The sequence below is a fragment of the Amblyomma maculatum genome, chromosome 4 (genome assembly GCF_055883805.1).
Source record: "Amblyomma maculatum isolate TAMU_Amacu chromosome 4, ASM5588380v1, whole genome shotgun sequence".
Lineage (NCBI taxonomy): Eukaryota > Metazoa > Arthropoda > Arachnida > Ixodida > Ixodidae > Amblyomma > Amblyomma maculatum.
The window spans coordinates 162,618,664-162,646,005 of NC_139347.1; the positions used below are offsets into that span (position 1 = coordinate 162,618,664).

The window sequence follows — 27,342 nt, forward strand, 5'->3', positions numbered from 1 at the left end:
AACGATGGAGGCCAATGAAGAGAAAGCTCTCCAATCTCTCCAGGAAAAGCCAAAACTTTTCATTGTTACTGCTTCCAATTTAACGATGGAGGCCATTGAAGAGAAAGCTCTCCAGTCTTTCCAAGAAAGTCAAAAGGTTTCATTCGGTACATTGACGACTGCTTAGCAACATAAAAAATGCTGAAGCTGAAACCTTCCTTGCGCACCTGAACGCGGTTGAGCCCTCTATCCAGTTCACTTTGGAACGGGGTTCCTTGACGTCCTAATTTCCATCCCTTGGCGTCCTAAATTCAAGACAAGGGGGAGACCTAAACTTCAGTGTGTACAGGAAGCCCCCTCATATCGGCCGCTGCTTAAATTTCAATTCAAACCACCCCGCTGCGCACAAGGCCTCCGTCGTCTCCTCTCTTCTGCGGAGAGCTGAGTAAATTTGCTCCTCCGAGGCGAAGAGAAAAGCGGAAGAGAGCATTGTTCTCGTCGATCTGAAGAAGAATGATTATACACGCGCCTTTATTCAACGTGCTTCCCGCCGTAGAGCTAGCAGAACAAGAGGGTCGGTCAGCACGGAAACGACGAAGCGCCCTCGCATTGCGCTACCATAGGTGGCGGGCACCAGTGAGGCGCGACGTGTTTACGCAGTGAGGATCCTGCGTAAACACGTCTATGTGTCGCACAAACTTGCCTCAACAGTCGGCCGCTTTCAACCACTACCAAAACACCACATCCCCTAGAAAAACAACCAGGCTTTTTTTTATAAAATCCCGTGCTCCAAATGCCCGGCCTCGTATATCTGCGAAACGAAAAATCTCCGTCGGCGGATATTACAGCACTAAAATGACGTCCGGCAATTCAACTCGGAAAGCAACCCCCTCGCCGAGCACTGCGGACCACAAAATCGCCTTGTAGGAGGTGAGCGCGTGTACTTGACGTGGAGACCAGCCCTTTCAAAAGACGTCACGCCGAGTCGTGGTTCATCCGTCTGACGGCTGCAGCAGTGAACAGGAAACCGGGGACGTTACCCTCCGCGTACACAATTGGACTTCACCACGTGTTGAAAAGGGGAAGCAAAGGCCGCTGCCTGCTACTGCGGGCCTCGAAATTTAGTCGCCCCTGAGGAAGGGACCGAGTTGGTCCCGAAACGTCGGGTTCTAATAAATAATTTGGTTGGTGATAGTGTTTCTCAAATTTTTGTTCACTCAGGCTAACAGTGCACTGAAGCTAAAATGACATATCAGTGAAATGCTTTGTTTTCTCCGAATGCATTTCTCAAATTTCATTCCTGCCAAAATGTAAAATTAGACCGGATAAAAAGGGTGACAAAACGCGCACAGGGTCATTTAAGACATGTATTGAGGACCGCAGATACATTACAGTGCGACATCAATATGAGTCGAATTACCTGACAGCAGTGATGAAATAGCTGTGACGTTAAGGTGATTGTGCGTTGAGATAATTTTCTGGCTTTTTCTGTCGCAAGACAAGATATCCGCCATTCATTAACGTCAGTGCAGCTAGAGTTACGAATGATGGGTATTCATTGTACTGTGTTAGGCGTCCCAACGGTTGCAATTCCTGTAGCAACCTACCGTTGAATACTGACGCCTGCGAAGCTGGAGGCGACAAACCGTATCCTATCGATAATGAAATATGGCCGTCTTTATTAAGCACTGCATCAAATGAGCTAATTTCAAACTTCTGAACGCTGCGCATTCTGTGTTATACACATAGCTGTCCGATGACATGTCTAGTTTACTTTGATTACGTTGTGGTATTCGCCCAACGTTCGAAAAGCACCTTCGCTGCATCGAAACAGTTCTGAAAACCATAATATCATCTGGATTTACCTCTGGATTATATCATCTGGATTATAAAAAAAACGAGAGATGTCTGCCACTTGAGATCTGCTATGACTGTATCCATAAGCCGTTGGATTGTTGCCGGCGCAGAGCACAGACCAAAGGGCGTAGCCTTGAACTCATACAGCCAATCCGTGATTAATAAACGCTGTTTTCGCTGATTTTTTTTCTTTTTATGACCGTACTTCGCGCGTCGTGCTCTTAGCATCACGTGATCACTGGCCGTTCAGAAATATGCAACAGATTTTAACTCCTTGTCGTTATAATAACAAACATCCGGTGGCGGCTAGAGGCAGCTTTATCAATTTTTGAGTGAATCTGTGAGTGTTTTTTCAAAACCCGATTATCTCGAGGAACAAGCAAAGGGCACTTCGTACTTGAAATACGCTTGTGATGAAAAAGCCATGCCTTTCAAGTATTTGATGAGGTTTATTTGTTTTGGTGTATGATGGAATTTATTAGGTAGAAATAAAAATCGAGTCTTTTTCGAACGGGTCATTTTTAATGTGTATCGGGTTTTAACTAAAGATCAAGAGAAATGAGGGGAGTTGTGCAAAGCTATAAGATGTAAAAATAAAGCGAACAGAGGAAGACTAAAATAAACGAAGGAACGAAGGAACAAATGAATATCAAATAAAGAACGGTTGTCTTGACAGCCAGGATTAATATCTGCATGCATAGAAATTCCTCGATAAGCTACGTGCATTCTCTGTCTGCTTTAGCTGTATTAATTCACAGCTGTTTGAAAGGAGTTTAGAGGGCAAATTGTAGCGTTCGTTCGTAAACCATGGTCTCAAACTTGCCTTGTACTATGCAGAAAACTTCTCTAACAAAACGTCAAAAACATAATTGCACCTAGTTCTTGTTTTCTAATGTTTGTTGTCGAGTTGGTGATTTGGGTTGACCTTCGAGGCTTTCGTAGAAAGTGAGACAAGTGTCGTTTAAATGATAGTATTTAGTTCCATCGGCCCACTTTTATACATTCATGCTACGTTTTGGAATAGATTATTATTTTCGTATCAGTATCTTGAGCGTGTCTTCCAATGTTTGGTGTCGATGTTGTCCTATTATAAGTAGCTTCGTAACTCTGGTAACCAGTTTTTGTTGACTACTTTATTTCATTCCCTACTGAAAAACCCTGATAAAATTCGTACAGGAAATTGTATACAGGTTTACTCTACAGGATCTGGGATACAGGATTGGGGGCTATTTCAGGAAATTCCTGTACTGCCTGGAAAGTCCGGAATGAAACCGCGCGGAGCCCTGGTACCGGAATTTACCTATATGGTTGATGGCCCTCGTTTCCGGAAAGAAACGCGTCGCCAGGGTGGAAAAAGCATGCAACAATATAAAATAAAACGACTACATTTAAAATAATAAATACAATAATAAAAAAAATTTACTACCAAGTATGGAATCGAACCTCGGTCCTGATGGTCTTCAGACGGGCACCTTAACCAAAATAAAAAAACAACTCCACGGCGGCCTATGGTTACAGTGGTTATTATTCAGTGTATGTAGCTACTTCTGCTCTTTCGTACTTTGTATATTTTCCTTGGCTGTAGAATTTGTGGCTGTAATTCACCGATCGCCCTTTAAACACGCTGAATATCTTTGCAGGCTATCACGAGGGTTCACAAATGTGCCGTATCTTTATAATGCGTCGCTTTATTGAAGGCAAACCTCCAGATATCATAATTTACTAGTGCTGAGGTGTTTTTAATCGTCTACGAACGTTTGTAAGTTTTCTTACATACAGAGATATCCCGTGCACTAATACTTGCAATACTGGGCATTTTAGCTTCACGTGCTAGAAGCGGAGCATCGATGTCAATGAATACAGTTCCGACTGAGCGGTTTCAATGTCTAAACATTTGAGAACGCGTCGCCCGGTGTGCGGCTATCTGCGCATCTTGCGATGGTCAGCGATGTTCGTTAATTTTTTTCTCGAACAGTTTTTTGTCATCGCTAGAGAAACGATACGTTCGCGCTTCCAGTTTCGCGATGAAGACGGCAGATCTTCAGTCGCAGATATGAAGACCCACGGCAAGATCGTACGAGCTGCAGCGACTGTAGTACGCGCAAAAGCGACGCGACGCGCATATGTGCTTGCTAGCGCACACTTCGATGGCTTCGCATTTTCGAGGTATTTGGGAAACGAAGCGTGCCCTTTACATACAGAATAGTTGTATAATATGTTTGGTATCATGCTTATTTAGTGCGCTGGCGTGTCCGGCATGGTCATTCTGGTTGAGCTTCGTCGATCGGCCCGGCTTCTGTTCAGAAGCGGAATACTCTGCCCGGTATCAGTTCCAGAAATGATGCGTTCGTCCGGTTTCTGGTTAACTGACACTTTACCAGTTCACCACGGCAGAATGCGGTAGTCGTGGTTATATTCCTGCTTATGTAGTCGACATTGCTCTTTTGTAGTTTGTGTATTTTTGTAGGGTGTAGAATTCGTGGTCGTAATTGAACGATCGCCCTTTAAACACGCTGAATCTTTTTCCTGGCTATCACGAAAGGTTATCCGTGTCCCGCATCTTTACAATGTATCGCTTTCTTGCAGACAAACCTCACAATGTCACAATTTACTAGTGATGATGTGTTTTGTCATCGTCTTCGAACGCATGCAATTTTTGCTACATATCGATATATGCAGTGCACCAACACTTGTAATACTGCTTGTTTTAGCTTCACCTGTTGCCAGCGGAGCCGTGACGTCAATGAATTTACTTCTGACCAAGTGTTCTGCATACGTAAACACTTGAGGAAGTGACTCCCGATGTCCGGCTGACCTGTGCATATTTCGATGGCCAGCGATGTGTTTCATTTATTCTCGAGCGTATTTTATCCTCGCTAACGAAACGCTGCGTTCTTTCTTGCACTTTCGCGTTGAAGGTGGCAGATCTTCAGTCGCAGATATGAAGAGGCACCGCAAGATCGTACAAGCTGCAGCGACTGTTGCACACGCAAAAGCAAAACGCGATGCGTGTATGTATTTGCTAGCTCACACATCCACGGTTTCATATCTTCTAGCTATTTGCGAAACAACGCGTTTTCCACATATGCAGAAAAGCTGTAACGTATGATATGTATGGTTTCATGCTTATTTAGCGCGAAGGCGTCTTCCGACGTAGTCATCCTGGCTGAGCTTCACGGTCCGCCCGAATTGTACTGAGAAGCGGAAATACTCTGTTCCGAATCAGTTTCATTCATATCGGATTTGTCCGATTTCTGTTAAACCGGACATGACCTGTCCTGTATATGAGCTCAATGCATGATTGGTGCGCCCTGTTTCATATTCATACTGGATTGGGATGTCACGTATAAGATGCATTGTCTGCCCTGTATTTACTCGATACCGGATTGGACCGTCCGGATAGAGATTCATACCGGACATTACCTGTCCGTTAGAAACCCGTTTAAGCTTCATACAGGACTGTTCACACCGGTATGAAATTTATACGGGATAATACAGGACCTGTTCAAACCCGTTTGTCGCGATACGGGATTTTTCACTAGGGTTGTGCTATTTTGCACTCGTACCTCATACACTTGCTCCTGTATAGTCCGCCTAATTTGTTCGCCCTTTTCCTTAATCTTTACTCTTTTTTCTAGATCTTGCCTTCTAGACAGTTTGGTTATTTCCTAATTTACTTTTTTATTCAAAATCACCAAAGAACTGTTTTCTCTTATTCATTCGCGGTCTTGGTCTCTTTATTGTTTTGGCAACGAACAGTGAACGACGACAAAAGGAGTAAACGAAGGAAATGAGCATCGTGCGAATAGTGAATAAAAACTGGAGTCTTGACACCACGCATTTGCTTTGTCTTACAACATGAGGCACAGGCCCGAATACCTGCACCAGACTTTACGCCTTATCGCTTCTCCTTCGAAACCTTAATGGTGCCCCCTAGCTTCGTCCATCGCACGCTCGGCGCAGCACGACTGAAGCGCACTGAAACCCCATTAATTGTTCTTTAATAGAGAGCGTTGAAGGCCTTGTTCTCCTGAATGTCTGGCGTTGGAATCGCGAACGAATAATCAGTAGGAAGCTTTTAGCATGTAGTACCTGGCAGGTGAAGTGGCTGGGGATGGACTGCGCAGCCTCTTTAGCAACGTCACGGCGTGCCATTGCCAAGATAGGATGATGACGATGATGATAATGATAAGCTTTTTATCATTGCTTAGAGAAGGTCAACAGGGATCCCTTGGGACTCTGCGACCTCCAATGCGCGCAAAATGAGCTAGCGCTGTTGGACGAGCTCGGTGGTACGCAGGAGGGACTCCCACGCATCCGCTGTAGCTGAGTGGTCTGTGTTGTGTCGTGTACATGTCCATATCATGTGAATGAAAGAGACCGGTGGTGAGTAGTGTTTGCGCGTAGGTGCAATATGATTTGGTAAAAGTTTGCTATATAGCCGTGGGGTAGGAGCCGGGAGCATCCCGCAAGAGTGGAAATGCGCCAATCACGTGCTCATCCGCAAGCCGGCCAAACCGCCTACTCTCTCGAATGTCCGCCCCTTTTCTCTCACATCCTGCGTGGGAAAACTATTGGAGCATGTAATTCAGACCCGTCTTCCTCTTTACCTAGAAGAACATCACCTACTTCCAGACACGATGTTTGGTTTTCGACCACACCTTGCGGCTCGAGATATCATGCTCTTGCTCAAGCATCAGGTGCTGACACACAAACACACACACTTTGGACACCAAAGTCATAGCTGGTCTTGACGTAGCGAAGGCATTTGACAATGTCCGGCGCGAAGCCATTCTGCAGAACCTCCAGACCTTAAGGGTGGGACGAACGTATGCATATATACGTGACTTTCTCACGAACCACACAGTGCAACTTGACACCGGCCCAGGAGATCCGATCCTTCCATCATCTCTCCTGGACGCCGGGGCACACCCCAAGGCTCAGTGCTTTTCCCACTCCTGTGGAATACTGCGCTTCTTGGCCTACCCAAACGTTTGGCAGACATTCCCCACTTGCGCCACAGCCTCTACGCCAACGACCTCACTCTGTGGATTACACACGGCAGTGACGGCCAGACTGAGGAGACTCTGCAGACAGCCTTCGATCGCGTTGGTACCTACCTAGCCACAATTGGCCTATTCTGCTCTGCCACCATGTCTGAATACAATATTGTCCCGACACCGGGTAGACGCCTCACATCACCTCCGGCATCCTTCAAACTGCAAGCACCGGGCGCCCCCATAACCCATACCGACCGAATCAGCATCCTGGGCCTTCAACTAAGAGATAATGAAGGAAACTCCACTACTCGTCAGCAAATAGATCAATCTATAATCCAGACCAGCCACCTGCTCAGGATTCCCCAACAAGCAGAAGGGCGTACGCGAATCCAACCTTTTGCGCCTCGTACAAGCCTTCGTTTGTCCGCGCATGGCCTACGTTGCCCCTTACCTTCGCCTCACGCGAACCGATTGGGAGCGACTGGATGCACCACAACGCAAGGCATAAAAGACAGTATTGGCTCTACCCATATGCACTTCCACCACCAAACTGATGACCCTCGGGATCTCCAACACATGAGGGCCGCCCAGTACCGAGTCAGGTAGGAATCACCCCTCTGAAGGCGACTTCTACGTATATGGACCTCACGCCTGAGCAGAGACTTAGTCTTCGTATACCTCCACTTCCCAAACGTATGCTTCCAGAGTATTATACAGAGCGGAGAGCCGACCGAGCCCGGCAACTCCAGAAACGTCTTGCCGGTCGCCCCGACATTACATACACAGATTCCTCTCACTATTCCCTTCGCCCCACTAATGTTGCGGGTGCATCGGGGCCACACCGAAACTGGCACAACGCCTCCAGCATCCTCAACACCGCAACTGTTACCATCGCGGAAGCGGTTGCCATCGCGTTTGCTCTGACCGAACCCTCCACCAAAGCAGTCGTTAGCGGTTCTCAACAAGCAATTCGTAACTTCGATGCAGGTCCTATATCCCGACAGGCGCACACTATCCTCCGATCTCTCCCCTTACCGTCTACACCTCGTCTTCTCATATGGGCCCCAGCCCATGAGGCGATGAGCGGAAACGCACAGGAACATGCTCTATCCCGAGAACTGATGACATCGGGCTCTTCCTTGCCAACTTCGAGCGCACATGCGAGAAAAACGAAATTACTCGTTCCACCTGGCCCAGCTCCTCTTGAGAGTTTTGCCGTGCGAGGCGGCCGATGTACTTGCTCGGCTTACCAAAGCGGAGGCGGATGATTACGATAAGGTAAAAGCAACTTTTCTCAAGAAGTACCGCCTCTCAGCCGAAGCCTTCCGTCGGTGGTTCAGAAAAGCAGTGTACGCGGGAGAAAAAGGTACAAAAGACGGGATCGCGAATACGGCGCAGCCTCGAGAAACGATGTTGACAAAGAAAGTAGTGAGCAGGACAGTGGTAAAATCTTTGAGGCCAGGAACCCACAGTGTGCTTTTGGTGTAACGAGCCCGGGCACATCGCGAGCGGCGGTCGAAGATAAAAGGTGGTTTTTTTGCTCACCCCCCTAGACGAGGAAAACATGCGTTTGCTAGCGCCGTACATGCGTGAAATTACCGTGAATGGGATGCTCTGTACCACTCCGCCGTCAGCCGACTCCGCGCTCGCTTCCCGAAAGCGTTTCACCGGCGAATGTGCTTGGGTCAGACAGGTGGCGCAGCAGGAAGACAGCGTTTTTTTGCCTGTTGCACGCGTAAATATTGAAGGCCCGTTTGGAGTGCTGCACACAGCGGTGGCAGTGTCAGTGACTTTGCCGGGGCAATGCCCGCATCTTTTTTCTAACTGCTAAGAGGACCAACTAAAGAAAAGGGGCTTGAGCTATGGGAATCGTTCCGTGCACGCGCTTACGCGTTCTAAAGCCCGCTAACTCGCCGCCCAGTTGGATCATTCAGATGAAGGTGAACAGCGTGCAATTGGCGAGGGAAGTCCTGACGTAGATGCCGCAATGGTTCCTTTCGAGAATGTGCCGCCTAGTGAGTTCAGTGAGGAATTTGAAACCTCTCTGTTGCCTCCCTAATTGGGCGGATTCCCTGGGCTTAGGAGGGTGCACCGAGATGACATAGCGGCTGAACAGGCGAGCGATAACACTCTCGAAAATGTGAAGTGTCAGGTCAGTGAAGGATTGGCGAGAATGAAGATTGTTCTGAAGTAGCGCGCAGGAATAATCTACAGGCAGTAAAGAGACGACAAAGGCGTGCACTACGACCAGATAGTGGTGCCACAAAAATATAGGACAAGTACCCCAAAGCTGTTTCATGAAAGCGGCTGGACCGGTCATCTTGGTCTCAAGAAAACAAAGGCTCTGTTGTTGAGAGAATTGTATTGGTCAGGGTCTTTTAAGGATGTTGAGAGGTTTCTACAGACGTGAGATACTTGTCAAAGGGTGGGAAAATCACAGGATAAACAGGAGGCACCTCTGGAACTCGTGCCACTGATCAGGGAGCCGTTCCGGCGCCTTGTGGTGGATGTTGTCGGTCCACTACCTGTGACTGCTTCGGGCTATCGCTACATCCTAACGATCATCTGCTCAGCGACGAAGACTCCTGAGGCTATCCCACTGAAGGAGCTGAACTCCGTAGGAATTGTAGACAGTCCATTGCAGGTGTTTTCTAGGGTGGGTTGCCCAGCCGAGCTGCAAGATCACCAAGGCAGTGTTTTTACGAGTGCGCTTACAACCACCTTTCTAGAGAAACGCGGGATTCGCGTACTGAACAGCTCTGTAAGACATCCTCAGAGTAACAGCGTAGGGGCGTGGGTTTCGGCGCTTAAAAGAGTCCTCAGGGCATAGTGCTGCGAACATCGCAGAAACTGGGAAGCATGTCTGCCGGTTACCTTGTTTGCGCTGCGCTCCGCACCGCATGAAGCCACCGGGTTTAGTCCAGCTGCGCTGGTATAAGGCCGGTCGCTCAAGTCACCCCTTCGCATGCTGCGTGAATCCTGAAGGGCCAGGGAGACCGGTCTCGAATATGTACTTCAGCTGCTAGAACGGCTTCAGTCATTCAGAGAGCTTGTAGAAGCTAACAGGAGATCGGCCCAGCAGAAAGCCAAACTCTACTACGACCGTGGCGCGCGGCAGCGATCATTTTCGACAGGAGCCAAGGTAATGATGCTGGCCGCATCCAAAGCAGACAAGCTTGATGTGCAGTGGGAGGAACCAGCAGAGGTTGCGGAATTTTGGAAACCAAATTATGTGGTAAAGATGCCTGGTAAACGAAAAGAGTTAAAAATTTACCCACGCAACTGCATGAAGGCCTATAGACAAAGAGAGGCGGTCGTCCAGCTAGCCCTGAATGTACCTGAAGAGGTAGAGATCGATTTTGTATTTCCCGGTAGGGGTACAACCTCTCATACTGGAGTTCTTGAGGGCATACGTGGTGATTGAGATCTTGCCCTGCAGGTGCAGAATGTTGAGGTGCGCTACCATGGGGTAAAATAAAATTGGAATGCTGACGCTCTCAACCGAGGCTTTTTCCTCTAGGCAAAGTGATAGCTCCAGGCGCTCCTCTGAGTGTACCCTTTTATGCTCAAAGGGGTCTAATTTTCTTGCCCATATCACTTTCAAAATTTTTTCCTTACAGCTCTTGATCATTTGATGTTAGTATATGTCTAGTGTAGTTTTATGATGTAGGTTTATCTCTCGATATTCATGATATCAGCCGTTGTCCGGAGATCGTGACGGCAGCTGCAGTCTTTATTTGTTACTGAACTTTGATCCAAAGTTGCAAAGAGTGGTGTCAATAAATCACCCGCGTGGGTTTAGTCCGTAACTCTTTCCGCCGGACGCCCGTAGAGTGACCAGAAAGGGGAGGGAAGTCTTGCGGCCTTTAGTTTAAGGCTTTTTCTTTGGTTGCTTGGCACAGCTCAGGAGGTGGCGGTGTTTTTTCCTTGCCAGGGGGGGGGGGGGGGGAGGGGGTATTGTGCAGACATCATCACTAATGCCCTACCTGAGACCTTTTGCCTGCAGGCATCTAACTTCTGGATAAAAGAGGGAGCCAGAGACCAGCCCAGCTGATGCGGCCTCTTCGGAGGATACCTATCAGGTGTAGCCCCTTTTGAGGCCTCTACCTGGCGGCGGACGAGCTATTGGGATCGGAAAAAGGAGAGGAAACGACCAATTGCTGGTCCCTTAAAATGTCGAGCATATGAGTGGTGCTGCCAACAAGTCTACTAGCGGACAAAGGAAAGCAAACGACCCAGTTCCGGTCCCTTCAAGTGCCGAGCATACCAGGGATCAAGCCAGCTAGAAGACCACAGGACAAGGGAAAAGAAATGACCAATTTCCGGTCCCTTCATGTGTCGAGCATTGTTATGGAGAGCGGGCCTGTCAACGATTGCGAGCAGTGTTGGTGCTCGTCTGCGAGTGTGCGAGAGAGTGAGATGACAAAGACATTCCCTCATAATCTGGCCTGCCTCTCATCTGGGGAACCTAGGGCATCAACCCTATAAAAACTGGCGACAAGTGTATGTCGTGAGTGGTAAAACGGAGTCTGTTCCTCTAGTCAGTCTCCCACTAACCAATGCTACCATGTAAATACTTGTAAATACTGTATATAAAAGCTTCCCATCTCACTTAAAAGTCCGTTTCCAGCCGCCTCGTCCTTGTTCCTGCTCCGACAACCAACAGGGCCCACAACACGCAACGTAGGTGACCACAATATACAGGAGCGAGGATCTCCGGTATGGATATGTTCGTCACATAAAGCAGCAAAACATCCGAAATTTTGAAGATCACATCTTTAACGTAGTGATATTTCAGGGTCGGCGCAAAACTTCCTATTCTATTGATCATGAAAGCTTAACTATAGAATTTGATTGTTATGAAATTCGAGGCATCACAAATGGATATTATCAAGAGATACATAACTTTATGTAATACCCCGCAGGGACTCTTTAGTGCCATGAAACCGAACTGAACTGAACTTTTGACGCCAGTTAAGATAGACTGTATTCCTTCAAAGCTGCTTGGCATTAAATTAGGTGTCCAGGAAAGGTTCGTACGAGGTTCATTGCTTTTCCTTTTATACATGAATGACATGGCAGATTTAAAAAGAATATCCTTATTCTTAACAAGTAGAACTAGCACGACATTTATCGTTAAGCAATTTTATATTTAAGCAAAGTACCCACGTGGTTGCAATTAAGCAATCTAGTCCACTACCCGAAAACAAAGTGCCGGCTTTGCCAAGATTAAACAGGTTGCATATTTTGCTTCTTACTTGTATTCTAAAGCCAACTTGGATTCCCAGAGGATCACAACTTAGTGAGAAGTGTGGACAGGAGCTCATCTTTAGTTTGTACAGATTTACAGCTTCAGAAGTGGTACGAATTCTGCTACCCTTCTGCTAAGCAGAACATGCAGCCTGGTTACTTGCGGCAAAGACGGTACATGGCATTTAATAAAATCATAAAGAATGTAAAGAACAATACTCCCTTACAATATCAAGCACAAAGTTAGAACACGTGTTCGAAAGTTTCATGGGGTATGATTGAGCGAAGTCTTATTGTAGACATCTCTTGTAGACGCAGGCGAAATTGCCCCCATTTAAAGACTGTCCCCCTCTACCGGCTGGATCCCTAGTACTGATAGGATCCCTCAGGAATTACCAGATGTTGTCACTCTGTAGGATCATTTTTCCAGAGGCAGATGCGAATTCAGAAAAGGCCGTGGCGAGATTGTCGGTGGCAATATCAGCAGCTATTCTCCAATTTAGCATGGTGAGTCTTCAGAGCGACAGTTGCTATTGGTGGCGTCATCGCCCCCTGTCGATGAGCAACGTGGGGTCGCGAGTGCATGACTAATACCCGTGTCACCTGGGCACTATAAACGCATTTGAATAAAAAGGCACCTTTCCAAAAAGGGTTTCACCCGCAGACACACGACAGAGTTCAATTGCCTTTCCAGAAGCGGTCTTTTCCGCAAGCGAGGATTGTCGATCTCTTTTACGGCTGGAAAGGAGTAGCCTCCGGGAAAGTAGACACCATAATTATATTTTAATAAATAAACGTAGCAAAAGGGAATTTTTGGGTCACATTTACATATTATAAAAAAGTTTTACCCTGCGCCAAAAACGAATGATACCATATGGTAGAGCGTCAAGGAAAGAGGTACATGACACTGTCGGCACTGTAAAAGAGCAATTGGCTTGTATCTCGGAAAAATAATGGTACCATAAGATAGAGCGTTAAAGAAAGATGTGCAAGTGGCGAAATTGTTGACGTGATTTAATGAGACAAATAATTAGAGCAAATAACAGTTTTTCGTTCATAAAAAATGGAATTCAAATTATCTGGCACAAGTTGTCTGTGACACCTTAACCACACCATAAAGCAAGGGAGGATGATGGGAGTGAAAGCGGAAGGTTGTTGTTGTTGTGGCTGCAGGCAGAAGGCAAAGAAAAGGCACGGGCCTGCTACCGGCTTTGTAGCTGAGCCACCTCCGCTGCCTCGTGTGGACAGAAAAGAAAATAGAGAAGAAAGATAGAAGAGGGAGAGAAAGACGAATGCCGCAACAGTCGCCGTCCACCACCAAAGTGGTGCCGGGTGCAATGATGGCCTACAACAGATAAAAATTCGGTGGCAGGCTAGCCCCCGCCGCAATAGGCGGTGACCTACCTGCGCTAGCACCCACCCCCCCTCCCCGATTCCCCCGCTGAAGAATTAGAAGCAGAAATGTAGGAAAAGGGGTGCCGTAGTGGACAGCTCCGTACTAATTGCGACCACCTGGGGTTCTTTACCGTGCACTGACATCGCCCAGCACACGGGCGCGTAGCTTTCCGCCTCCACTGAAAAGCTCAAAACGAATCAATAAAACTGCTATAAAGGAACAACCAGGTCCAATTACCAGGATGTTTGATTTAACAGCGTACGAAAAGTTCAATGTAGCTTTACAAATTTGTTGTTAAAAATGGCATGCGTTTCTGATGAGGATGAAAAGTGCACTTGTGTAGATTATCTTGCGCTTAGAGCGGGTGATTGAATCTGCCTAAAAAGCAATAAGGTATCTTTCAAATATATTACGAAAATTTTGAGCTTTGCCAACAGAAGACCTATGAATATATTGTTTGTATCGTATACGCATCCAACAATGTACGCTCAACAATGGCTTCCTAGAATTTGCTCTGCCTTAACGAATTACCGATATCCCCGCCACGATGAAGTTTTACCAAAGTGAGTTACGCCTTTACTGATGAATGGTCGCGAGCCGACCAAAGGCCCCTTCTACCGCATAAATTTTTGTTTGCATGGAACTAATCTACTTTATAGTTCCTCTGCTGCGCGTGTTTTCGACTCATTCAAATTTTGTAGCCAGGCCGATGCAGTGAGTGGCTCAACTGAACAAACAATGCGTGTTGCCTTTTGAAATCATTCTTTAGTTTTAGAGAGTATAATGTTCACCTTGCAATCGCGAAAGTTTGCCTTGCAAAACACGTGCAGCACTTACACAGGCAGAACGGTAAACGCTGTACATTCTTGTAAAACATAGAAGGCTCAGAGGAATCCTTCTAACTGCATGCGCGCCCAATGTCGCCACCATCAGCTTCAGCACCATTCAAAAACGTAACGGCAGCGCTTAGGTCTGCTTAGGAGCGAAAGTGACAGAAGCCCCCCTTCACAGGACTGTTTTCACTAACTGCCTCGCCATTGTCATCTCTTCTATCATCATTACCAACTAAATGTACCGCTATTGTCATCGATACTAACACAATCAATATCATTGTCACTGACTGCAAAGTCGTTGTCATAGATACTATACTTCTAACGCTGCACAAGGAGAATTACGACCGTTTTCATATAAACCAGACGTGGCCTATTGCTTTGCGCGCTAAACCGTCCTTCCGATCCCTGGTTAAGACTCAGTTCGTGCCTGCGAAAATTTCCTGCGAACATCTTAGTACCCCGTACCCTATGATCCTATTAAGGCTTTCACCTTAAAAATCAATTACGCTCACTAAAACAGACAGAGCATCTCACATTTAATAAAGTAGGGAGGGAGCTCATTAAGAGTGTCTCTGTGCAGCATCTATTTTTTTTAGTTTTTTTTTATGTTTATGTTAAATATGGTACTTCGGGATCTGAAGGGAGACAATCTTTCGAAAAGAGGTATTTCGCGAATAGCATCGACAGCCGGCACTTTATGTCGCAGTGAAAGGCTGCATGTTCAGACTTATATGCTCGTGCTGCAGGGTTGTGACAGTGATGAACATGCGCACCTAACAGCGCAAAATACGCACAGTTCATACCATAGAGCAGCGCTTAACCTTTCGCGCTGCCTGAATTACAGCACAACAATTGACTACAGGCACTTAGGGCCACCTCAATGTTGCAAAGCTTCGGCTCGGAGCCGCCAATTAATCTTTGACGCCATTTAGGCAGCACCATTTCGATCACACCGAATGCGGCTCTGCGCTTGTATGGTCTTCATGTCGAGCACTTCTGTAAATTGATTTCAAAAATGTTCTCCCTAGTGGCGACTAAATGCTCTTACCATGCTCTTAAAAGTATGAGGTAACTGTTTTGCACAGGTTAACTGGAATGGCGTAAGCTTGGGATGAATCGCCACAAGTTTCCATCAGAAAGTTGTCGTGCGCTTAAAAGAAGCGATTAAAACTGCTATGCAGAAGCAATGAGATCCAAACTATACCACAGCCAGGCAACAGTGGACTATTTTAAGACAGCGTAACGAACATATCGTTAGACATAATATACGCTTCCAATGCGTACCAAAATATTGCACCCTATAGCCAAAAAAAGACATTTATTTCTCATAAACTCACAATGCAATTCACATGCATATTGCTAGTATTCGAAATAAATTAAAGTTCTCGGAAAGAAAAGCGCGATCTTCGGTAAAGGAAGGGCGGCAACAATTTCATAATACTTAGACGTAATCTAGAGGCCTTGGTCATCAGGTGAAAATCCTATGGAGAAAAAGAAAAAAGAAAAGAAAAAAATATTTGTTGGTAAGGCACAAAGCTAGGTAGACAGTAGCTTTAAGCACTATAATAGAAATGTTAAATAAGGCAAGCAGTTTTCGTTTTTTGTTACAAGTCACGGGCATTACATGTTGGACATTAGAAAAATTTGACTTGTTCCTATACGCACAAAGCTAAAACTTCTGAGCTGTATTAGAAGTTATGGACTGTGGTATGGACGCAAAATTCTTTTCGCCAAGGGGCTCTTAACTAGAGGTAAAGTAATGGTGTCTCTATGGGCGAGGATGTTCAGAGAAAGAAAGCAGGTACGTGGATTGAATGTTTGTTTATTGACAGTTCTCAATTTGTAGCACGAAATAACTCTCTGTTCTAATTCCCCTGTAAAATCTTGTGTTCCACAAGGCTCTTTGCCTCTTTACCCTTCCTACTATATATATATATATATATATATATATATATATATATATATATATATATATATATATATATATATATATATATATATATATGACCTCCCTGATTTGCTTCCTCAACCATTAGTCCTTGCGCTGATGATTGTTTTCTCTAACGCGAATTAACTAACCCTCATGATACTTTCTCCTTCAGTCTGATCGTGATTCCCTCTCTATTTGGTGTAACAATTGGCCTATAAGCCTAAAGGGTAGTTTGCAGAAGAATTTCAATTTCTCGCTACACTAACACGCGCCCACCCTTCTGTTACATACTAACTCCTTGTCCCCTGAAAACATCACTTACAGTCTACCTATAACAGACAAATTTTCATGAAATGTTTATATAAAATATAATGCTAACAATGCTAATCGTATTTTAGTTCCTTCGCACAAATTTTTCTCAAGCCCCAAAAATCTCACACTGATTTGCAAGAAACCTTATTTCGAACCAACTGAAATACGCATTCGCAATCTGGGATCCACCTCTTCGCACCGCTATTGACAATATCGAAGCAGCGCAACTTTTATCAGCGCTTTTCGTTTCTTCTAATTATGCCCGTACGCAAGTATTCTACAAATTAAGTCACAACTATGCTTTCTAAACTTCAGCGTTCGAAGAAAGCTCTCTTATTTCTGCCTGTTTCAGAAAATTTATTTCAATACCCCCGCCCCCCCCCCCCATTACTAGAAAATAAACATCTTTCAGAACTTTTCAGAACATACTTACTTGTGGGTACGCGTCGGTCACGCAAATTAATGTTCACACCCCATTCCACTGCACAAAAGTACTTTTTTTTTTTTTCCTGCAAGAACTCCAAGAAAATTGAATCACCTGCCCCCTTTCATTTCCTACATCGGAGATTCCACGACCTTCAAAAATGCTATACATTTCCCTCTCTGTATTGCTTGCTATTTCTCCTTGCCGTGCCTTGATTTTTTTTTTTTGTTCATTTACTGAAAAATGCATTTTTGATCGTTTTACACAACTGTTATGTTGTTTATTATTTTTTTCTTCATATTTTGCTGTTGCAGAGTACCTACCCCTCTGTAACTCCAATCGGCTTTGAGCGTAAATTATTAAACAAATAAGCCTCTGAACCGTTCCTAGAATGCAGGCATTTCGGAGCACGATATGATCGCTGGTACCATCACACGACGTCAAAAAAGGAGGGCTTTGTATCTATACCAGGTGGTATTTAATATATTTTGCTACTTTTCAATGTCATGCTAATGAGTATGTGCAGGATAATGAAGGTAAAGATAAAGCAATAGCGAGATCTGAAGTGCAAGGAGCATGCAAGCTAAGGGGGATCTGTAAGGAGATTAGACAGGCGGGAGCCATTAAAGATTTCTCGTTATACCGGTAAAGATGGAGCTGAAGTCCCACCCACGATATTATCTGGCCACGATTCTTTAACCCAAATGTATATTTCGCAACGCCCCTCTTTTCAGTACACCGCGGTGTATCACGCGGTTTAAAGTGGCTGCGTATAAGTCCTTGATATTCCCGTTAAGGACTTACCACTTACAAATATATTTGTATGGTAACAAAATAAAGGTGAATGCCCCGTTGTGAAACAATCCGAGCTTTCTCGGCGTCGGCGATTTCGGCGTTGAAAGTGAGAAGTCACTGCTGTCTCTTATAGGTGCTAGTTGACAAGTGAGGTGGCCGCGGGACTGTTTTGTAGTCTGGTTGTGTAAACTCAGAATAATATTTGCCATGACGGGAACTGCCAAATCTGGTTTCTCCTCTCTGCTGCTAGGCCATGCACGAACACCCGGATGAATTGGTTTGGTTTGGTTTATGGGGTTCAACGTCCCAAAGCGACTCAGGCTATGAAAGATGCCGTTGTAGGAGGACTCCGAACATTTCGACCACCTGTGGTTCTTAACGTGCGCTGACATCGCACGGAACACAGGCTCCTTGCTGTTAGCTTGCAGCGAAATTCGGCCGCCGAGGCAGGAATTCGATCCCGCATCTTTGCACACAGTAGTCGATCGTCCTAACCACTGCACCAGCCCGCGGGGTGTGTGGGGCCTTATAGTGTGATATATGTTGGTATGTTAATGAATATATCTGTTGGATAAAACTGACACAATTTGAGGGGTATTGATTTATCGAGCCGGAAACTGTGCACGCCATGGAGGAAAGAAAAAACTGAGATGCCTCATGTATCCCAGATGCATTGCAAAAAATGTGCAGGAAGTCACGTGCTTTTATTCAGCCTAGATATGGGACAAATAGCAACAGCGTCAGCGTTGCTATGGGGCAGCATGGCTATCGGCGTCAGCGTAGGCGTCGGATGGCGCGGAGAAGCGCTCAGACGGGAAAGGGCACACAGAAACACAGAGGAGTGCGAGGGAAAAAGCTGTCCCATGTGTAGGTGGCGCCACAGCATTGTCGGGTCGCGGGCCGGCGTCGCGAAAAGTGACTTCACGGCCTCTCCTCAGTTTTTTCTTCCTCTATGGTGCACGCGAGCGAATAATAGCAACTGCACCTGCAGATTACTGCCATTAAAGATATTTCTTTACAAACTTTAAGGCGGCACATCAGCATCCCTTGAGCACTTTGAATGCTACTCCCAGTATACCCGTGGCCGCTTCATTTTTTTTTTTATAATGCTTGACGTTAGCTCTCCTTGAACCATTGTGCCTGCTACGGAGTTCACTAGTCCAACCGACATTTTAAATGTCGACACAATTTTGGACGCAAAAATAGAAATGAATACTTAACGGCTTCAAGAAACCCTAAGAGACCATTATAGTCACCATGGAAGTGCAGACTCACTTGTCTCATCTGTAGAGGCGTCGTATGAAGGGTTATCGAGACACACTGGTGAATTCCTGGAACTAAATTGAAAACACTATTAGCACTAGCACAAAAATGACTACTACATAGAATTCAGCAGCAAAACTTGCACACAAACAAAAATAAATGTAACTCGCACGAAACAGATAAGCAGTAGACTTTTGTCTATTCAACCGACAGTTAAGCGGGATGGTTTCGTAGGAAGAATGAATTGTCATTTATGTCAGCACGTTCTTCCTTTAAGCCTGATTGGATGGTAGGTGTAGAGGCGTTACAAGGTGGGGATAAAGTAAAGCATACTTTGTGGTTTCTCACAGTAGACAGGACGTAAGTTGCTTTCCTTCACCATAGAAATAAACGGTCGTACAGTGCCACGAAATAACGAAATATGTCAGCTTGCCTGCATTGACATTTAACTGAACCTTTTATTTTCACTAAAACCGTAGGCATTATATTGTGTTAGAGATGTTCTTCGTATATACATTCTCCCATTGCAAATTCAGGTGTTCATCTAGTTCGGAGAATTGGAAATATGACTCATTTTTGTCTTGATTTACAGTATTCACAAAAATTATTACCTTCGTATTTAATCACCATATTAAGGAATAAAACTAACAGTCGTTAATCGGGAATACTTTTCATTTATGAACCTAAGTATTATGACTCCCAAGCAATATAGCCATAGTGGTGCTCGTATAGCGTGAGGTAAAAATATGAATTTGAAATAAACCTAAAACATTTTCGGAAGTAATAAACCTTCCTTAGAAGGGTGCACTCACCTGATCACTTTACGCCGTCTAACGTAGATAAAAGTGGCCACAATGGCAAGGACAATGAGAACCAAGACAATTATGATGCCAGTCACGATGGGGGTCTTTGACGAACGTTCTACAAAAAAAATATTTCTTCTCAAAAATGCGCAGCGAATTCCATGTGCTGCTACTGAGTATAAATTTCTACTATCAAAATCATTACATTATTAAGATTGTTCATAGGCTTCCAAAGGCCACTGAGAAATAAAGCTTTTGTTTTATTTATGATGGGCTAATTGCTATCTACTCTAAATGCTAATAGAATAAAGGCGTGTAAAACAATCAAATCATCGCACTGTGTCATTCAGAGCATGTTCCGGATAACTACTGTAAAGTGATGAAATTTTATGGACATCCTAATATATGTACAAACACATGACATAGCAACTGGGCACCTCGCATTTGAAACTTCGTATGTCGCGCTATGGAGCCCTAGTTTGTTTTTGTTTTACAGGAAACTACAATATTTCACTGTAGATCACGTTTCTTCTCGCATCGTAAAATCATAGAGGGTACATATGTAGTTCTGTACATTTCGCTTTCTGTCTGCAATCGTCAAGTAAGCGCGTCTGGAAGCGTATAATTTTCATTCCTTGAGCTTTCCACAGAAGCGGCCGTCACGACCGTCAAGATGTTTACATAACCCAGCGTGCATTCCGCCTGGTGTAGTTCGCATATAAGGCGTCACCAAATGCCTACCACCACAAGGACAATATTTCTTTCAATAAACGTTTTTAGCATAATTAGCATCATTCATAGAATTTTACACACAACCACCGCACGTATGCCAAACCCAAGTTACGCCTTTAGATTCAGTGTCAGGAGTCGCCAATCGTGTAGGAAATACATTGTTGCAGGAGCTCAGGCAACGTTCAGTGCCTCTTTTGCCTCGATACTACTATACTGCAAAAATGTCTGGTCTGTTCAAAAAGAATACGAGTGCATATTGAAAAAAAAAATTTATTTTCATCTTCAAGCAGGATCAGGCAAGATTTTGGAAAGGGTACTACTCTGCCATTGATCTTATCCACACTATAAACAAGGTAATAGAAAAGTACTCAGAATATAACCAGCCCCTATACATAGCATTACAGGACTATGAAAAAAAACATTTGATTCGGTCGAAACCTCAGCGGTCACGCAGGAATTGCGAGATCAGGGTGTAGGCGAGCCATATGTGAAAGTACTGCTCAGCAACAATGGTTCTTTATAAAGAAAGTGATAAAATTCTAATTAAGGAAGGTATTAGGCAACGAGACACAATCTCCCCAGAGATATTTACAGCTTGCTTATAGACAGCGTATTCAAATACATGGAATAGGAGCAGTTAGGCATTAGGACCGATGGAGAATATCTCAGTAATCTGCCATTCGCTGATGACGTTGCCTTGTTAAGTAACTCAGGGGACCAGCTGCAATTAATGATAAATGATCTAGACTGGAGAAGCAGAGAGGTAGGCCTACAAATTAATATGCAGAAGACTAAGGTAATGCTGAACAGTCTGGGAAAGGAGCAGTAGTTTAAAATAGGTAGTGAAGCGTTGAAAGTGGTAGATGGACATCTCTACTCAGGACAGGTAGTGACCGCAGATTTGGACCTTGAAAGGGAAAATACTAGGAGAATGCGATTGGGACGGAGCGCGTTTGGAAGGTACTGAAACGTTATGACAAGCAGCTTACCGGTATCACTCAAGAGGGAATGTATAACACTTGCATCCTACCGGTTCTGACCTATGGGGCTGAAACATGGAGCTTAACGAAAGAGGTTTATTCAGTTGAGGACAGCACAGAAGGCCATGGAAAGGAGAATGTTAGGTGTGATGTTAAGAGATAGAAATCGTTCCGAGTGGGTCAGGGAAACAACTCAAGTTACTAATATTCTAGTCGAAATTAGGAACAAGTAATATGAATCGACAGTTGGATTCCGAGGGATGGTAAGCGTAGCAGGGGGCGGCAGAAAATTAGGTGTGTGGATGAGATTAAGAAATTCACAGGGGTCAATTGGACACATCTAGCACATGACCGGGTTAATTGAAAGAAAACGGGAGAGGCCTTCACCCTGCAGTGGGTATAGTCCGGCTGATGATGATAACAAATTTTATTTTATCTTGTTAAGAATGCATCTCTATAAGCATGCTTTAGTTAAAAATACGCTGTAACGCCTGCATCAACAGATGCCAAACAAAAACAAATTTCTTTGTTTTTGATGCTCCATGAAGCTCTTCTGAGTTGTTTAAAATGCCTTCTTTTCAAATATTGCTCCCCGTAATTGGATGGGCACATACAAGGGAGAATGTGTCCTTATGCCGAAGGTTCAAGACGCTAAATTCAGTAAAAGAGCCGTAGCTTTTACCAACCCTGCACTTAACAGAACTGCCTACTGCTACTGTAACATCAGTGGTAAATTTTGAACAAGTATTTTCTAACTTCTTCCACATGAAATATATGCTTCAAAGCAGAAACGCAAATGATTTTTACACCACATAATTGAGCTGCAGATGAGATTTTTTCTGCCATACGATAACTGCCGAATTGAAGGGTAGCAAATTTATAATGAGAGAGCAGAAAAGTTTTCGTGTACTGGAACATGCGTCCTTGGGGGAATGCTGAATGCTTGCTCTATAGTATGTTATTGGCGAAGTCAATAGTCCCCTGCAAATATTTGAATACTTTTAAACAGCTCCGGACCAAAAAACAAATAAAAGCACTGACTTTAAGGTCAGAACTCTAAAAAAAGCAATGCATCTTTTTCTGTATATTTCTAAGGGCTGCGCTAAGCCTAACAATTCAAAATATTTTACTTGCCACAAGACTGAGCCAAACTGCATACATTGCACATCTCGCAGACAGGCATTAACTAAACCTTTAGCACACACGTTCAACAAAGAGAATAAGGCTGACAAGACATTAAAAAGAAAAGTTCGGATCTTAGAGTGAATATGTCATAGTTTATCTGTCATATCTGTCTCCAGTTCATGTATTTAGCTCTGCCCACAATAAAGTAAAATAAAAAAATAGACAAGGTTTTTTAACATTTTGTGCAAGAAATTCAATTGGATATTATAGACTACCGATATGCTCCTGCGGACCGCTGATCTTTTCCTCAGTTAAGGTTAGCCCGTTGGAATTTATTTTTTACAATTCATATCTTACTTTTCTCAGCTTTCTGCCCCTGCAGTATCAATGCCCTTATCTTTGTGTCTGTCGTGACTGAAAACTCCGAATTAATTCTGTTACCTTTCACAGCTTTCCTTTCTGCTACTGTTTCTTCGGGCCGCTCGCAACGAGGACCCTGATAGCCATGACTGCAGTCACAAGAAGGGTAAGGTGCCAGTGGGGTCCATCCACAGATGGCGCTATGCTTGCATAAGTAACGTGGGCATTCTGAAAAAAAAAAAGTTGAACGAATAAATAAAGCTCCTGACAAAAATTGCCAATCATCCGTTTTTTGTCAACTAGCGTGTTGGAAAGTTGTCCAAAAAATTATTTATTCTTCTTGCCTGCTTACGTTTGCGGCTTGTTGAATATGATGGAACTGCTTTTCCCAAAAACAGAGCTAAAATAAGGCTGTTATTGCAATACAATACCCAAAATATTGAAATTTCTTTTCTGTGCAAACATATATCGTTGGCATACTCATGCGTAAAGGCTATTGAGTTCCCAAAGTAGCCACTTCGAAAAGTTTGGTAAGATGGGGAGCTAATCCGCGTTTAATAGTATGCTTCCTTTGCGTTTGCGGGCATGCGGTCTCGTACTTACCTGACCATTGGCCCGTTAATTGGTGCTTTTTTCCTTCACCACATACTCATTACCACAAAAATGCAATCTGCCACATTACTTTCAAGCCCGTTTGATATAAATATAAAGCTCCATTTAAGCCAGTATGTACGAAGCTGACTGCATAACATTCGGGTTGCATGTTGACAAGCGTTTCTAGGGTCCCAGAGGCTTCCATCCTAATTCGACACCCTCCCGCCATCTGAAAGGAGAAACCTGATTGTGCAACGGCTGCCAGCTGGGCCCTCGCATGTGGTCTTGTGCCTATTTATCTGAATAACAGGGTCCTCAACGCTCTCGCGCAAAAGTCAATGTTGATTGCTGATGCGAGCATTAGAACAGGTCTAAGCGCATCCTTTTTTAAGGAAGCGCGGTAAAAAGCCACTCATCCGTGACGCCACTAAAATATTAGGGGACGCATAGGTAACCTTATTTCTATTTAGTTGTAGGGAGAACTTTTCTGTATGCACAATATATAACAATGATGTCTGCTACATTTCGCGAAATTCTGCCTGCGGCCATTGTTGCGCCTGTTGCTGGTCCGACGAAGATGACATCGCCACGCTGTGTCCGGTTGAAACCCACGCGCTGAGCCCATAGATGGCACGTGAATCCAGATTGAATTCCCGCACGACTAGGCGGGCATGTTTTCTCGCTTCGCTTCTGATTCTTCTCATAGGTCGTCCGGAAAGCAAAGAAGGGGCGCGGGCTCAATGGCGTCTTATAACGGATTCCTCTGAGCCTACTGATGCCCGCTACAACGATGTTTCAAGATCAAAGACGCTGCTGTGCGCTGAAAATGGGGGAGGACGCGGCGATAGAGCTTGTCCACCAATGCAATAAGGAAGCGACCAAAGCGGGTGCAAAAGAAAGAATAAATGGCTGCCACTCTGCAATTCGCCTCGCATTTTCGCTGTGAAGCTCAAAGTACAGAAAATGTGCCAGAGTTCGTGCGCAAATCACGCACAGTTACGAACTCGCAGAATCCTTGGCAGCGCTAAACGTAATTATTTATTTTCCGCATGTAAGCATTGTAAATGTGTGTATAACATAGTCATTTCTAAGTTAGTTTTGTAATTAGAGGTTAAACTAGTATTTACTAGCTGTGGTAATTAACAGCAAAGGCTAGTAGAGCTCAGCAGCAGTGCTTAGGAAGGCTCCTTAACGGGATAATTAGTGGTCGTTACTTTAACTGCGTAAGTCAGTCTACAGATAACAGACTACGAAATAGGGCTGCCACATAAGGCCTTTAAACTATCACACTGACTGACAGCTCTTCAGTGGTGTAGTGACAGGGTACCCGAATTGAAATCATAAGGGTAGCGTTTCGATTCAGTTTGACCAGATGTTTCTGGTTTAAGCAAAAGTGCACTTATGTTTTAGACCAATTTTGTTGCCGTTTCTAGTTCAGGTTGCTCCACTTTCGATGGCGTTCCAGGTCTGAATAACCATCGCCAGTGCATCTGCCTCCTCGGCCAGGTTACGTGAACTTCAGCGTCGCATAGAACTAATAATCACTCAGTGTTGCCACCTGATACGAGCCACAGTACTTGACAACTTGAGCGTCAGACTTTCTGTGAAGTGTAGAACGTTATGACATCACAAAGCCACATGACCTCAACACAGCTTGCCGATCGGTGGGGTTTGTGTCCCAGAATCAAGCAGGCATAAACTTTACAGCTGCAGGACACTTTTTACCAGCAGGGAGATTTTGGTAACAGATTGAAGGTAATATCTCGACCAGTCACTGACTTTAATGACAGATACAGGATATCAATGAATTCCCCAAGCAATGTTGACTACAATACAATCATATTATTACTATTAGCTAAACACGATCACAATCGTTCCCTCACGATTGCGAGAAATTGCCAATTCCTGCCTTTGAGCTAACACTTCTCTGCTGTCACTTCTGACTGTCAGAATGTGGTAAGATTGAAAAGGGCTATTACTCCTCTTCTCTTAGGAGGCATCCTATCCTATCCTATCCTATCCTATCCTATCGGCATCTGATAATAAATTAGTTCTCATCCTTTTTTTCGCAGCCAGATTGTGCAAAACAAAAACGAACAGTAAATGCGTTCACCGTAATCCGGATTACCCGGAATAGATGCATCACGTAATGCTTTTGAAAAAGTCGTGTTTCCTTTTAATCCTGCTGCAGCATATGAGTGCGTAAGAGATGTGGCTTTGTTGTACGATTACCTCAACAGGGCTTCATAGTGTGTTACACATGATAGAAAAAAATAGCACAGTAGACGGGACAAGGAAGTAGACACAACACGAGCGCTCGTGCTGTGTCTAATTCTTTGTCCCGTCTTTTGCGCTATTTTCTTCTACCATGATTAGTCACCAACTCGCCCAGCAACACACTGTGTGGAACATGTTATCATCGACATGATATTCTTATCGCGGAGGGGTCTGACATGCAGACTGCTGAAAGCGATCATATTATGGTGACCCGGCGTACGGTTGCATTCCGGCTGCCATCACACGTGCAGTGTAGAAGACGTGACGCTTAGCCCTGGATGCATCTACGTTCCTTCCTCTTCCGCAGTGCTCATTTATGTGAGACGTGGCTGCCGGCGGCTTTGTTATATATGGGCGCAGTTTTCATATTTTTGTCATGCATTTATTTCAGGATGTTTTCTTGTGTGTCGTTCCGAGAAGTCGGTTGCATTAAGTTGCAAAATCTCTCCACAGATTATGTCATCAAAGTGAACAGGAGAGAACATATGAATGTGCCTTTTGCATCAATGAGAAACCACTCGAATTGCAACAGGGCTGTGAAAGCGCAGTTTTGAGGCATCCTCATTCTTAACGTATCATACCAATATCTCAGCAATTGGGAGTAGGTTGTGAGTATTTTATTGTAAGATTATTCGTCGAAATCACTGGTTGCTGGCATTCTGCATAAGATATGACTTTGCTAGCTTTATTTTATTGTTCTTTTTACTCCTACATGAATTTTATATCCCAGTAAATGAATCGTCCTGTCTTTTACTGCGCGATGGTTTCGGTACGACTATAAACCAACCCGCCCAAACAGATTCCCCTTTTCAATCCCTGCATTCTTCTCAGACTGCCCATTGAAATCTGTACCAGAGAGCCTCCCTTCGTTGACGGGTAATGTCACCGGCTAATGAGGTGGCCACACAGTGTAGCGCAGAGTGTACTGCGCAGAAGAGCTGACCTTAATTGCCATTTCAGTGCGAACTATAGTTCTGTTTAAGGAGCATCGTATTGTCCATCAGAAATCATTTCGAATGCAAGACATATGCGTGCTCCTAGTACGTGTATTAAGCACAGTTGATAATCATGCAGCATTAAAAATCGCGCAATTAACAATAAAAGTAGGTGTTTTGATACCTCGGCACATGGATTCGTCTGAGCCTCCGGCGCAGTCTTCCTTTCCATCGCAGAGCAACGAACGAGGAAGGCACACACTGGAAGAACCACTGGGACAGTAGAACTCATCATCTTTACATTCAGGTGGGGTTCCTGAAATTGAAAAGAAGCCATTTTGCTCAAGCCAGACTAGTATCAGGAACAAGTGCAAATTCTAGGAAATTAAGAACTACTAGTTTACTAGAAATGCAAACGTCCTAAGTGATCGATTGCGGTCTTATCCTCTCACGTCAAAGAAAAGCGTGGGTCTGACCGTCATACCTGAGATTTTTAC

The 27,342-nt window shown here is 44.5% G+C and overlaps 1 protein-coding gene across 2 annotated transcripts in view; it reads right to left on the minus strand.

Annotated features, from left to right (window-relative positions):
- Nucleotides 1–15,618: 15,618 nt before the first annotated feature.
- LOC146193389 (MAM and LDL-receptor class A domain-containing protein 1-like) overlaps nt 15,619–27,342 on the minus strand; it is a 301,641-nt gene continuing 289,917 nt past the window's right edge. For both annotated transcript variants that reach the window (XM_084602739.1, XM_084602738.1), the window contains 5 exons: nt 27,030–27,161; nt 23,121–23,267; nt 19,852–19,960; nt 19,052–19,113; nt 15,619–15,796 (listed from right to left, as the gene is read on the minus strand). In XM_084602739.1, the coding sequence (XP_084458865.1) occupies nt 15,768–15,796; nt 19,052–19,113; nt 19,852–19,960; nt 23,121–23,267; nt 27,030–27,161 (479 nt within the window). In that variant the 3' untranslated portion in view covers nt 15,619–15,767. The remainder of the gene's footprint in view (nt 15,797–19,051; nt 19,114–19,851; nt 19,961–23,120; nt 23,268–27,029; nt 27,162–27,342) is intronic.